General features: G+C 35.2%; 1 protein-coding gene across 5 annotated transcripts in view; it reads left to right on the top strand.

Moving 5' to 3' along the window:
* The window catches only part of FMN2 (formin 2), a 157,677-nt gene that overhangs the window by 21,743 nt on the left and 120,264 nt on the right, over positions 1 to 15,670 (top strand). For all 5 annotated transcript variants that reach the window (XM_064413727.1, XM_064413726.1, XM_064413728.1 and 2 more), the window contains exons 4-5: positions 11,173 to 11,320; positions 15,566 to 15,627. In XM_064413727.1, the coding sequence (XP_064269797.1) occupies positions 11,173 to 11,320; positions 15,566 to 15,627 (210 nt within the window). The remainder of the gene's footprint in view (positions 1 to 11,172; positions 11,321 to 15,565; positions 15,628 to 15,670) is intronic.

Raw genomic sequence — 15,670 nt, 5'->3', positions numbered from 1 at the left:
CTAGTGCCACATCAGCCATCTGCCAAGGTCAAGAATTTAAGATGCTGCTGGATTAGCAGTGATCTTAATTTGACTTGCTCTATCAGTAAGCCACAAATGTCACAGTTTCTGTGACTATTTTTCTGTATAAATCCCCTAAATAGATCACACTCCTGGTAAAACAATATCAGGAGTGGTGTACAGCTCTGTTATGTAACCAGTAGTTCATCGTACTTCAAAAGAGCATACAGCTGTCTTGAACACCAGATCTCCATAACTGAATTCCATGTGGTGCATAGCTGAGAGCTGCAGATGCTGACTTTTGGAATATGCTTCTACTCCAGCCTTGGTGACCAAGAACAGTACAGGAACACCTATCAGTTTATTCATTACACATTCTCTGGAATAAAAATATCTAGAACTTGCAGTATAAATTGTAATGGCTGAAAACTTGAAAATTGTGCATCTTCTTGCTTCTTAGAGTAAATTTAAGTATTTTACAGGAATAAATGCTAATTGTTATGTTAGGGAATTAAACATTTAAAAATTAGCTTGGAAAAAATTATGGTGATGCTGAATATTACTTTAAAAAGACATGTAACTTTGGTTAGTTGTATCCTCTCTTGTATCTCTCTCCATGCGTGTACTTTGGGGTTTTTTCCTCTTCATATTTTTCTTGTTTGTTTGCTTGCATTTTTTAAATTCATTAGAGCAAAAATTTAATATTGACCTAACAGCTTATTTTAAAGATGTAGGAATCAGGACTTAATTAAGAACTAGCTTTAATACCTAAATTTCACCCATCTAGAATTAAGAGGTACATCTTCTTTGACCTTACTCCAAAATTAGGAGCAGAGTCAGATCCATATTCGAAGTTCGTCTTTGAGTTCATCAGACCCCTAGTTCAATTTTGGATTGCCTCCAGTTTGGCTGATATCCTTTTCACTTAGCTGAAACCGCCATCAGCAAAGCTCCTGCAGCCCTGTCCTGGTCCCTGCCACCTTGTTGGCCTTCCTCCCTTCTTTATTGAAGTCATGGTGCTTGCTGTTCCTTAGTGTTACTTCTTTGGCTATCTTCATTTTCATCTTAGTCTGGTGCCTGTAAAGTCTCTTAGTCACTCTTTCAGAATATTTTTTTTTTTTGCAGAATTTCCAACATTTTCCACTGAAACCCATCTTTGAATCCTTTTCTCCTTTTGTGACTTATCCCTTGTATTTCTGAACTTTAAAGTACTATTTTTTCTAATTGAATAAAATCCATTATTCCCTTCTTTCTTAAGTGTGGTCCTGCAGACTTGATGTTTTTAAGATGTTAGGTCAGAGTTTATGAAAACAATTCCATAAGTTTTGTTCACTCTATGATCTATTGCTCATGGCTTGAGATGGATATTATCAGATTATTTAAAAGTCCTATTCTCCCCCTCTGATGCCTTTTTCTGGATAGCGTCTAGTGAATTTAATTTAACATGGCTAATGCTGAAATCTCTTGAAATGTTTTCAATTGCACATTTTGATTATATTCTCATTTTCTTTATTATTCATGCCTGCTGGTCACCTCTACTTCTCCCTGTCTTAGAAATGTTTATCCAAATCTCGTGTCTGTTTTCTCAGTAATGCAAGAGGTCTGGTTTGCTTTTCTTCTCCCAAGATATTCCAGGCTTCAGTGTAGGCCATTAAAAAATAGTACAAGCCTTCTTTTTGATTTCTCTTTGGATCCTATTTCTTTCTCTTCCCCTTTGTCTGGCTGCAATTAAGCCGTGCATTAAAAGTAAAGACAACTTTCACAGCTCTTAGTTTCTTAGGCTAGTTTTATAATGGCTCCTAAAATTCAGTTTAATTGAAATTCTTGGCACTTGTGTCTCTGGTGTTCACTATGGTTTGAGGATGTGATGCTTATGCCTTTTTTTTCATATATGGCAAACATGAAGGATCAACAAATGCCAAATGAGAGCACACATCTTCAGAGATCTAGCAGCTGTCACCACATTAATGCTGAGCTTAGTGTCCCCTTTAAAAAGGCTTTTATATTACTTAGGCCTTTGGATAGATTTTAATGATGATTGGACATGACATGTTCATGAAGTATCTCTGACCTTTTTGTCAAATTAGCCCAAAGGTCAGAAATTTTAGAACTGTTTTAATAACTTGAGAAAAGTTGCATGTTCAATCTTGGCCTGTTTTATCAATTATTTCTTTCAAAACAGCTGATGGCAGTTGCCCAGAATAAAAGATTAGTCTGAAAAATACAAGTTACTTTTAAAGCTTTTTTTCAACATAAATAGACAAAGGTTGTTTTTTTTATGATTTGGCTGTTCAGAATCAGTGGAAGCTTTTGTTATAGTTCTTCCTACCTACTCTTACAACATAAAGAGGAAGTAAATGTTCAGTGGCAGGTTCTCTGTCTAGATACTCATTGCCCTTACTGCTAGTTTCCCGTTTGCATGGGAGGCTGCTAATTATTGCTTCATTTATGTCATGACAACTTACTCATCAGGCTATCTTTAGTCTTTAATGCTTCTGCTAGTATTTTATAAGATAAAAACAGAGTTTAACTAAAAAATAAAGTTGAGCAAGTAAATGGGAAACTTAGATTAGTAAAAGCCTACAGAAAGCGTGTTTTCTGAAAAAATTTCTTGCCTTTTGAATAGCTATTGCCTTTAAAATTTTTCCCTTTTTAGCAGATGTGAGTTATTCAAGAGGGTTTCTAAAGATTCAAATTAAAACAAAATATCTTCTGAGTGAATGATATGCAAGATATTAATGCCTTCTGAAAAAGTCTTCCGTTCATAAACCATAGAATCATAGAATTGTTAAGATTGACAAAGACATCTAAGATTATCAAGTCCAACCTTTAACCCAGCACCACCATGTTCACCATTAAAGCATATTCCTAAGTGTCACATCCACATTCCTTTTGAAAGCTTCCAGGTATGGTAATTCCACCACTTCCCTGAGCAGCCTGTTTAATGCCTGACTACCCTTTCAATGATGAAATCTTACCCAACCGAAACCTCCCCTGGTGCAGCTTGAGGCCTTTGCCCCTTGTCTTGTCACTTGTCACAGTGAGAGCTACCTATGTTCCTACATGTAGTGCAGCTGTAGCCTCAAGGTTTTTAGCATGGTACCTCATTATATTATCTTAGTAGAGTAAAATAATGCTGAAATTGACATGTCTAAAGGGTGCATCTTCAGTAAGAATGTAACAGGCAGGTTTTTCCTTCTTGTTGGAGGATTACTTTCTTTAATAAGTAGAGATCTCAACTGCTTAGCTCCTCTCTAAATAATCACCAAAGGTATAAGATAGAGCCATCAGTAGTATGCATAAATTATAAATATTTGCATTAGAATCTAAATTGTTCATACCAAGGAAGGAGCTGGCATTTTCCTATCAATATGAGGCAACTTTCTTTAACAACTCAGAGGTAAGAAATACTGATAATACTTGCTGTTTGAATTTTATCCAGTAGTTGCAATTAACAAACACTGTGGATGTGTAGTCCCTAACTATGACTTCCCGTTTCAGATTTTCCAGTTCACGTTGTATGTCTTAAACTATGGACAGCTTTTTCTTTCATAACAAGTTCCTAATTTTCACCTGACAAGCTTTTCAAGTAACTTTGTGTTGTTTCTGAGGATTAGGTTTAAAACATCTAAATTCTGAATGCAAAATTATTTTGTGATAGGGGTCTTCTTTTATAATTTTGTAAGTGCTTTTGAGAAGAAATATTCCTACTGAATTCCTTGTTTGAAGAACTTAATCTCTATTTCACACTTAAGGGTCTAATAATAACTATTTTTCAAGTGACACTAAAAAAATATCATCTTCTTTCATCTTTCTTTGTGATTTGATTTTGACTCAGCTATATCTCTACATCTCTTTTCAGTGCTTCTATTTAATGCTTTTACTGTGTTGAGTACAGCTGTTAATGCCTTTTTGATTTATTAACAGTTTCAGCACATTATAGAATGAAAGGGCTAAATAAAGTCTTGTGGATGGTATCTTTTTTGCTGTGTTATGATGTGATGTCATGTTTGGCAGTTTGAGATAGTCACTTCCCCTTGTGCCACTTGCAGTTATGATGCCTGACTAGGCTGTCATCTGTTTCTAAAATATTGCTTCCCCAAGGAAGCAGCGAGACAGACAGCATGAATGGAAAATGCTGCAAAAAATGGCTGTTTTCCTATTATCTCCTGGCCACCTGTGGTGATGCAAATGCTTTCTAAGGAAATAAAGATACTGCTTTCTTTCTGCTGAGTAGGAGCAGATGGTGGGACTTTGCAAGTCAGAAGGAAGAGAAATTAGTGACATGAAGGCTTGACTTAATTTTAACTTATTTGTACTGCTGACATCAGTCTGAAAATTAGTAGGAAAACAGATTGTAAATACACTCCTTTCTCAGAAGACAGAGACACAAGATACCAGTTTCCAAAGAACTTTCCCAAGTACTGACCTCAGCTAGGAGAACTTTAATTCTAAATTGCAGCACATAGCTGGCAACAATGCATGCAGCATTTTTTCAAGCATACTTTCAAGGCTTGGGCATATAATATGTAAGACTGAATGCAGTCACATCTCAGAGTATTTATCAAAGCAGTGCATTGGAGTACTCGATTTTATCATGGTACATTGGAGTCAATAGTGAATAAGATTTTAAAAGTGAACATGTGAAAACTGTGTACTATAGCAGAGAAAACAGATGGTTAATTTGCTGTCTGAATCTTTGTTTGTAGTGTAGGTTACCATAGCAGTTCCTTTTGGCCGAATCAAAGCCCCCATGTCTCCTCTTCCACTGCCCAGTCACACTTAGTGACACTTTGTCTTCTGTGGTGAGCAGTTCTGAATGTTCTTGAGACTAGCAAAATGCAAACAGTTGGTTGGTCATTGGGCTGAAGTATTGTTCTTATGCTACTTCCCTGCTTCCATTCTTAGAAAAAATAATTTATCTTACTATTGTTAGCTCAAGCCCCGAGGTCTTCTACTCCTTTTACTCTTTTGTTCTTTGTCTTTCTTCATTCTGCTTCCTTGTGGTGATGCTACTATATGCATTTTCAACTTAGATGTTTTATATGTAGGATGTTGCTAGGTTTTCAGGGGATTTTTTTGCAATTTTGATAACTTGCTTGTTGTTCTGAAGAACTGCCTCAAGAGCCATATACTGAATGTTAAGTTTACGCCACCTGTTTAAATTTTTTAGTATCATTGGGCATGTGATGAAGGTGGTGGTCAGCCTGTCACCTCAAGTGATATTTATATTTTATGACTTTCTGTAGGTTAGTTCTTTTTCTTCAGAATGTCAGTCATGAAAAGATGTCTTTTCTCACTTGGAATTGCAAACAAATTGAGGGTTGAATTTGCATATATATTGCATTTCTCTTTCAAAGAGAGTTATTGCAATAGTAAAAATTACATTGTCAAATCACATAGAAAAATTTTCTAAGGAAGCAGGTTGATTTGCATAATTCAAATTTTTCATAGTCCAAACTTATGGAAGAACTGTGTCAATGTAAAGGAAAACAATTCCTGATGAGGAAGCTTCTTGTCTCAGCTTATATTTTCTGATGAGTCAATGAGAACACAAACCCTCAGGTCATGTCAGTAGCAGCTGATAGCCTGTGGTCTTGGGATGTAGCCTTCCAATTAGGTATTCTAGTTGGATGTGTAGAGAAGCTAGGTCTTGACCTGTTTTCTTGAAGGTTAGCCACTCCTCCTTCTTCGAAGGAAAGTTTACTGTAAGCTCACCAGTTGAACCTATTCAGCTCTGATAAATGTAGAAGTTACTGGGGAGCAGGAAGACCAAGACAACACTGTTACAGAATGAGAATAGATGTGGAAATCTGAAATTTAGTTTCCTGATTTCCTTTCCCAGTGAGAGGTCTAACTGCAGAGCTATTGGCTTTTTTTTACCTCTCCTGGGATATAGTGTTGAATCCTGAGTGAAGTTTAATGGGATCTAACAGGTTTTTTCTCTTTGGTTGCGGAGGCTGAAGTAATTTGAAGGGAAATAAATGTTTCATGATTTTTGACAATTGAAGTGTTTTTAAATTCGTTGTTGAGGCACATTGGTTCCCTGAAAAGAAAAAAAACCTTTCACTCAAGTAAAATGCTTATGAAACAAATTTAGTTCATGAGTACAATGTGCTGCTTCAGCTATACATTACAGTATTATGAAGGACTTGCTGTTTTTCAACCTTGGAAAGCATCTGTTCTCACTAGTGCAGCCAAAGGCAGAAGAAGTTAAGGGCCATGTTTAATCACTGCTCTGTTTCTGTCACTGGCAAGACAGAGCTTTGTTACTGAACCTGTCTTCAAAAAGAAAGCCACTTTCCCCATTCTTAAAAGTATTGATTTCTTTATTTTAAAAGCTGCTTAAAATAAAGCAGTCTCCTGCTGATAAGAGCATTCTGAGGTAGTCTGGCTCTAGTTTCTCAAACTAAAACCTTGTTTCTACAATTAACTCTTTGTATGCAGTGGAGAACATGCATTTGACTTTCTTTCATTTTAGAGGCTGTATGCTTACTATACTAGAATGATTAAACCTCCTGAATGAAAAAAAAAAAAAAATTCCTTCCACACACTTGAAACAGAATAAATACCAAGGAATTATACACAAATTTGGACAAGGTCTTTGGAGCTCTTAGCCTAGAAAACACCTCTGTGACGTGGAGTCTGGTCCCTTCTTATTCCAAGTAACATAAAATGGAATTCCTCTATGAGTTTATCTCATTACATCCTAAGTGCAGTTATACGTTTTCCTTTCTCCATTCTTCAACTTCTTCTTACTGAAAGAATGTCATCCAGAATGATTTGATGAGTAGGAACATCCTCGTAATCACTGCTCTGTGTTTACTCCTGGCCCATTTATAAGTATAAAACCTTATATAAAGGTTTTATACTAATAAAGCCTGAGAACATGCCAATGCTTCTGTTCTTCTCTTTTCAGGATAACTCTGAATGTTTATAGTTCTAGTGAAAAAATTTTCAAGTTTACTATCAAAGAAAAAAAGTTCTGCAAAATAGAGCCCTATTACATCACAGCTCAATACAGGAACCATCAGGCACATTAGTGCCAATGCACTCTCATGTAAGAAAGTTTAGAGGTACTGCTAAAGTACTTGCTCCCTCTACTGCTACCCAATACTAGAGCATTGTGCTGCTGTACTGCCTCACCTTTCCCACCTGACTGTGCTTTGGCTTTTTTCTCTGAGAATTTTCTAAATACTTCTGGTAAGATCTTTTCCCCCTTGATCCTCGCATTGCTAATTCATGATTTTGCAGCCATTTGGGGTAAAGGTGCATACACCTATTGCTATTTCAACTCCATCTCCTCACTTTTAAGCTTTTCTCACAGTTTCTGTTCTTTGAACTGGAAGCAGATAAACAGCTGATTAAAAACTGAAATGACATTGAGCAGATGGTTGTACTACCTGTATATTTCCAGCAGCAATATAGCACACATTCAAGGTTGCATATTATATTCCTGCCGTGAGGGATATGCTAATCTGTAATTTAGTCTGTGGCTCAGGGAACAAAACTGGTCTCTCCATGTAAAAAACATGTGACCTCTCTTCTGAAAGGTCCAGGGCCGCCAGAATGACTTGTGATGTTTGCTGCAGGTCTGACTCATGGCCCTACTTTTGGGTTCATCAGCGACATGGCATTTGCTAGGGGCCTTTCTCTGAGTAGCTTCCAATACTCACTTCCATTTTTTAAGATGAGCCGGCAGGAATCTCCAGCTCGAGCAGTGAGGTGAATATTTGAGTTTTAATTTGATATAGCTTAAGTGTAACGCTGTGGCACCAGAGAATGAAAAGTTGTAACAAAAAGCCATTCTCTGTGCATACTGAGAGCTGTCTGGGAAGAGAGTGAGTTAAACTACAGACCTGACTCTGTGATTCTAAATGCTAGCATCTATAAGTGGTAAAATGTATATTGATTAGGTACCATCAGATCCTGCAGGCAGTTTGCCTCGCCCATGTGCAGATGCTCTGCACTTTTAAGAACCAGAGGAAAGTGCTGTGTAAGGATGTGTGGAAACAAGAACTCTTCTTGACACCATGTTTAGTGCACTGGACTCGGACAGATTGAAGCCTCCAGATATGAGTCTGAATAAATAAGACTGGGATCATTCTTTACTAGGACATATATGTGATTTTTTTTTTCCCCTCAAAAGAAATGCTATAAAGACTAAATAGTGGAATCTGAGCAGGACGAAGGGGAAATGGCAGATGTATCCAAAACTTGATCACGGTAAGTGTAGTCACTGACTGTATGTACAATGATATTTAGTAAAAATTGCCTCTGAAATGAAAAGATTAAAGAAGAAAAATTTGAATGTGGAAATCTAGGTTCATGGATGATTGCTTTGTAATTATTTGTACTAAAAACAAATCTGTGGGTTTTTTTTATTTGTATTATTTTGTTTCTTTTGCTTGAACAGGACTTCAACACCACAGAATTTCATATTTCTTTCTTCAAACATTTCTAAAAATCATGCACATTTATGGTATTATCAGATTTGAAAGAGAAATGAGGTGGGTTACTATATTAACTGACAAGTAGCTAAAGACAAAATATAAAGAGGATTAGGTTTGGATCATAGCTTCAGTACATAGGAATTAAGATATTCAAATGATTTGTATCTTTTGAAGGGCATGAAAGTAGAGACAGGGTTAATCTTTTCCCTTTTAAAGTGCAATTTATGAACTATCAACTTGCCATCCAGAACTTCAGACAACCTTTCTGTCATGAGGGCATGAAGGTTTTTCATATTTATATAGCATTTATAAGCTTGCAAGTACCTGAAAGTAGTTGTTGTTAAATACCTTATTTATACAGATATGCTTTCATTATAGTGCAAGTCCCTTGGAGGCATTTTTGATAATCTGCATTTACATCTGTAAATTTCCATTACATGAGGTGTCTATTCTATTGTTCTTCTCTGTATTGAATAGAAAACAAAGAAATCCCCCCCAAATGTAATGCAAACAAAAATTACTGTCTTTTATACTCACAAACAAAGCTCCCATGCTGGGTTAAGAGTTTTTTATCAAGTTGTGTGATGTTTTAATTTATTACTGCTCATATTTTATAAGCTGTAATTTATATCAGCAAGAACATAGGTACTTCATATTCTCTTACCTTCATAATGTATACCATCTGTACAATAATTCTGAGCTTTTTTTTTTAATACATCTTGATTCATGTGGACTAATCTTATTTCAAGGATATGTTGCTAAATTATTCTTTCAAGAACTGGCATGGTGAAATATCATGTCCAGGAACAGTTTAACTCTTTGTCTTCCTCATTTATGCTCTGTCAACCTTACCTGGAGTCAGCTGTCTTTTGTTTTACTGTCCTATAACCCTACATGTAATCCTGTGAAAGTCATCTGTGCTTAGCCAGTTAACCCTGTTCTTCCCTGTGTTCCCTGGACTGTAAAAGATGGTAGAGTGGTCAAGAAAAAAATTGTCCTGGTTTGTCTCACTGACTTTTTGAAGTCTTATTTTCCTCTGTGTTTTTGAGATTTAAATGGTGCAGCAACATGACTATATTTCAATATAGATAGCAAATTCCAGGACTTTTTCTTCACACAACATGTACAGGTAGGACTCCCTCTCCTTCTTACTCAAACAGTATTGGAAATTGGGCAGTAACTCAGAAACAGATATCCTCTGGAAATAAACAAAGGGAAAGAATTAACTAACTCAAAGGACTGAATTAATCAAGCCTTTTCAGATGTTCAAATAGAGTAGCATGGTAATGCTACTCTAATGGACAGGGGTTTTGAGGATAATAGAGTTGAGGGCTATGTGAAGAACCTGATGTTATTTTTTTATTAAGCTTTTTATCCTTTTATTTTTACCTTTATCTAAAGTCAATGTATACGTCTGGATTTTTGACATGTTTTTTGTACTGGGAAGGTCTAATGAGCTTCCTTTGCCCCTGACTGAGACACCCTCTGTGAAACAAAGGTTTTTTCTTTATTACCAGCATTTGTCTGTCCAAGTAAGTTGCTCCCAATAGAACATTTTTACTCTTACAACAGTTTATTTTTAGGCAAGTAGAAACTTAGTCACACAGAACAATGATTATCCCAAAAAACAAGAAGCATTTTCTTCTTACACCTGCATTTCTCTGCAAAGTTCATTATCTGTCAAATTAAAAAAAAATATTTTTAATCTAAAAATGAAATATGTACCAACTTTTACTCAGGCAGTAGAATGAATGAAGTCTAATGAACATCATCTTTGTAAGAAGGTATATTACTGTGATATGGCTGTATTTTCATCCTGTGACTTCATTTTTTTTCTAGTTTTGTGCCACAATATTTGCATCTGTCCAGATAATTTCCTAGGTTACTTGTGCAATTGCTGTGAATGATCTCTATAGAATTTACAGTATTATAAATGTTTAATCACAAGGTGTGCATGTTGATGCAGACTAGGATCACAAGAATAACTTCTTGAATTGTGATCATCTAAAATCTTGCTGTTAGCCTAAAGCTTGCTGTTAGCTTCTCATCAGAAACTCTCTATGTCCTACTTTTAATCAGACTCAAACTCAAAACTGTTGAGCAATAAAGATATAATCTGGTTTGAGCTCAGAGGACTGAGAATACCTCTAGCTGTTGGTTTAGGGTTTTTTTTTTTTACTTTTTTTTCCAAAAGAAAATCCACCTTTTTACCTGCTTTTCTAAAAATAGTAAAATGGAAATGATAAAAATAGGGCTGCAGTTTAATATCAGTTTAATTCCTGCTGAAATAATTCCATTTATTTTCCTTGCTTATGTGTTTGGTGTAAAATGATTATGTATGGTGTGGAGAGAAATATTTGCCTCGAAGCCATAAACTGGCCACACGTGATGAAGTGCAGTCATGATGGAGAGAATGTGTTATCACTATAGAAAAAGAAGTGACAAAGAGTTCCTCACTCAAAAAAGTTCTGAACTGTATCTTAGCATGTTGTTGGGTTGTAGAAAACTAAAAGCTTAATTTTTTGTTGTTAATGAACATAACTATTTCAATATAGATTTATTTTAAGTCTTCATCAGATTGAAGAGCATAAACCCAAGTCTGTCTTGATATAAAAGATGTCGAGTTATTTGTACTGGAAGCAAAAGCTTAGCTATTTTGACCTTGCCTTTCTATATGAACTTTTCCACCGTTTTGTTTTTGGTTTTTTTTTAATCACAGCAAGACCAGCTTTATACTTGGGCTGCAGTTAGCCAACCCACACATTCAACAGATTACATTGAAGGAAGCTTTCCAAGGAGAATTCCATCTGCGTGGCCTCCACCCAAACCTCCAGATGAAGAACAAAGGCTCAAAATTTCAGAACAAGGTACAGTTCTTGGATACAGAGAAGATAAATGTATAGGATATAGGAAGCTGCTGTGTTTTAGAATCTGAAATATAAACTTAGTATCTTAGCTACTAACAAACACCTGGTTTTGAGAATCTTGGATTAGCATCAGAAATAATGTCAGCTGGTATGAATCTAACAAAAAATATTCACCAAAAATGCATTCTTTTTGTTAGCAACCAAGATGTGTACCTGGCATCTGTTAAATAATGGATTTTGCCAAGTGCTGTGATCTTTATTTTCCAGTATGCATACCTTTAGAGCTATGAGATATGAATTCTTTTTTCTTCTTAAAAATATGAAAACTTCAGAAGCTGGCTGGCACTATACTGAAAGTTATTAGAGTGATTTAGGGTATTCCTTTGTAGATTCAGCAGTCCTGTGCTGACAAACGAGTAGGAAAAATGATCTAAAAAAATAAAATGAGGACTTGTTTACAAATTCAGTTTAACTTAAAATTTGTGAGGTTGTGCTACCAGATGAATTTCTGCAGTCTTCTTCATGCTCTTTAAGAGCTTTGTTGATACTTACAATTAGAACCAAGCAAGAAAAATAACTCCCTTGTAATTGACAAAGAAATTTAGAAGAGGATTTCAAGCCTGTTTTCTGTTGGCAGTGTTGACCTGTAAATACCACAGGTTCTTGGAGGCTTTGCTTTCCATTAATTAGTATTCAGCAGCTCTCAAAACTATAGACCGCATTCATACCCATGCCCTCCATGGAGAGCCACTGGTTATTCTCAAATTTTTCATTATTTTCCACTCCTCCTTTTCATTGTTCCGAGTTGAAGAGTTAAGTCATTATTTCAACAGATCTCTTTGTATTAATTGTAGGCTTTGGGTGAAGTTAATTTCAGATTTGCTTCTCTTTGAGACTTTTCTGCCACTTGCTCTGGAACATGACCAAAGTATTTCTTGCATGGACACCTCTTACCATGGCAACATTTTACTTTTACTGGTATCACTTATTTCAGTGTTCACAAGCAAAGCAAATGGTGCCAACAAAAATGCGATATTGCTGTATTATTCTGTTTAATACTATGCCTTTTACCAAAGGAATTCTATCGGAGATCAAGGAAACGTTTCTGCATCCATCTCACTGATGTAATTCAGAGTGTGGAACTCTGTAGTGCTGGATGGTTGAGCTAGTCCAGGTTTTAACCAATGATCTCCTGTTTTATGCTGTATTCAATGAAAGTGCTGTCATATGTGGTGGTAGAATTCACTGCCAACTACTCAGAGACTTCTGTATCTCAGCTGGGAGACTTACCTAATAAATGCAATTACACTCTTTATGAACATACTGTGCATACTTGAAAAACAAAAGGGTGAATTTCAAATTAAATTATTTTGAGGTTAGTGTAAGTCAACAAGAGTTTAGTTTCTCTAAAATCTAAAATAATGTTGATAACATAAAATATTTTGAAATTTAAAGCTCCACTTAGAAGTGTATTTCTATCAAAAGGATAATACTAATGGTTTTTAAATGTATTAATTTTGTACGTGATTTGTTTCCATCCTATGTATTTTTGTTTATTATACCTACTACACAGATCTAATGTGTACAGCACTTGGCTACTCCTTTTCTCATCCACTGCCCTCTCAAAAAACCCCAGAAAAATATTAAGAATTAGAGTTAGAAATAAAGGAAAAAATTGTGTATTGGGAGCTTTTCAAAGTTTAATACAAGTAGTTCTTAAAATGCATTTATTGAAATTTTGGTGTGATTTTACAATATAGGACATGGAGGAAAAGCAAAAGTTATAATTCTTTTGAGTACAACTCGGGCAGATGAATAATTTAACTTTAACTGTTCACATGCTTACCATTTGGAAGAAGCTGGAGGTGAGTGATGTGAAACCTGAGGATAAACATCTTCCTCAAAATTTGTAACTAAATTATTTTGTGTATTTATGACTTTGCAGTCTGTAGAAGACAAATTTTTTTTTAAATGTTTAAATTATCTGCAGGGTAAGTGTATTTTGTTTTGCATATAATTATTGCTGTCTGGATTAAAGAGCTATATTGACACTAGAAACAATAGCTCATTAAAAAAACATGCATTTTAGACAAAAGCATTGATTGAAAGAGGATGCAGCATGATTTTTTTATAGAATCTTTGTTTTTATTGTATACAATAAAATACTGTATACAATATTAGAAAAGATAGTAGGCCTTCAAGCTTTAAGTAAGGCAAGAGACAAAATTCTTCAAGGTAGTTAATAATCTGTTTAGTATAGTTTGCATTTAATAGTGTTCCTGTATGCTCTGTAACATATGAAGCATTACTGGATGTGTGAAAAGGGCTGAGAGAGTGAGAGTGGCTGGGAGTTTCTGGGGTTTTGGGGCAGTGGATTTCATCAGGTTAATTATTGTTGTTTGGTGATTTTTTAGGTTGGTTATTTATTTAAAAACAGACATTTGGAAATGCCTAATATGAATTTAGGTTCAAGTCAGCAAATAGTTACGCTAAAAGCATTTTTCCGTTCTGGATTTAGTTAAGGTTTTGGACAAAATGAGCCAACGTCACCAGTAAGATCAATGTGTATGGGATTAATTTTCTATTTGAACACCCACTCCACCATTATCACATCTCAGCACATTGCCTGAATCTAAACTCAACAGGGTACTTTATTTTAATTCTTGGCTGATGACACTATTCTACTTGACATACAGGAAAAGGCAAGTAAGCAGGCACTAAAGTCCAGTCATCCTATCTCCCATGGGGCTGTTAAACCACTTGTGAACACATTCAAAGATTATGCAACTTCTGCAAAATGAAACAGTCTGAGACCACTAAATATCAGTTTGGGTTTACCTGAAATCTAAGTTAGTCTCTTTAAAAAAATTATATTAAAAAAAAAGAAAAGGAAAAAAAAAAGAAATAAAAAAGAAAATTGTTTTATCTGCTTTAAAGGAAAGGTTTCATTTCTCATACAGCACTCTTTTCCCGAACATTTTTTTTTTCTAAAGTGGTGGTAGTGTTTGGGTTTTTGGGATTCTTTTTTTAATTTTGCTTAACAAAAAGGGTTGATTTTTCAGAAGTAGATTTTATTTCCAAATTTTGTCTGACTAGCCTTAAAGTGCTCATATCACCATGTCTTCAGCTTATATTTAGAATCCTTTCTAGAAGGATAACATTTCTGAGATAAAAATAAGCTAGATAATTCTGTCAAATTGTTTAATATTGACCACTACACAGGAGCAGTCTGTTCCTATTTTCTTAAGCACTTTTATTTAAGGGAGGTAGTTGTGCTAATTTGCATGGCAGAAAATTCAGCATTGTGGGTATATGTCTGATACCAGGAAATCAGCATAGAATAAATCTGTTGAGAGCAAAGATCAAACAGATACTAACATTTCTCTAAAACACAAGACAAATCTAAAATCTAAATGATTAGTTATTTCTTGCTAGGTGCAGCTTATCCACATCCAGGTAAAAAAGTTGTGGATTGTTAATTTTCAAGCCTGGTGACAAAACTCACTTGCAATGAAGCTTCTTCCTTGTATGTCTCACTTTCCAACAGCTGGAATTGTCAGAAAGCTGTGAGGAGGCCAAAGGTCCAAAAATTATGAATCCAAAAGCTCTGGTTCACAGCTGTTTCACTCTTTCTGCAAATTGTCAAGAGATTTCCCTGTTGAATAGTGGTACCTTCAAACATATAGGAAAGATGCCACACATATAGTATCTGGTAAAGTGCAGAGAAAACTACTTCTGTTCTTGTTATGCGTAAATAACTGAGCTATGATCAGTAAAGAGGCATCATTAGCTGCAGTTCCTAAACTGATTAAATATATTTGCACTGTGTAGCTTCTATGGAGTTGTTTGCTTGTTTGTTTTCCTTTTTCTGATTATTTCCTATCAGGCAAAGAAACTAAGACACAGTATGGTTCTTTAAGGTTAGAAAAGTAATCTGGTTTTAAAATAAGAAATAGGATCTAGCTGTAGAGTGTCTTGCATTTAGCTCTATTTTTAAGATCTGTATTAGTACCTATGTTATTGTGGAGTTTTCTGTGGTAGTGGAAGAAAGGAAAACATAGTTGGCAAGAGTAATCCATTTTAAGGATAGGTAATTTTGGGATAATTTGGAAAGTGGGATAGCTAACATTCTTTCCTTTTTAACTTTACACTCCTTTCAGGAATTTCTTAATGTGTATTTCAAAGATCAGTAATTTTTTTTTAATTTATAGAATTTTAAAATCTGTATCTTCTTTTCAAATTCAGAGTCGAAATCTACAGTCCTAGAAACAGAGAAGCAATGCATAGGTGGTGTTCAGCAGGCACAGGTAAGAGTCTAACAGAAATGTTTTATAATTTTTTAAAAGAGGG

This window comes from Passer domesticus, chromosome 3 (assembly GCF_036417665.1).
Source record: "Passer domesticus isolate bPasDom1 chromosome 3, bPasDom1.hap1, whole genome shotgun sequence".
NCBI lineage: Eukaryota > Metazoa > Chordata > Aves > Passeriformes > Passeridae > Passer > Passer domesticus.
Note: the sequence above shows the minus strand (reverse complement) of the source record. Positions and strands in the feature narration are given on the sequence as shown.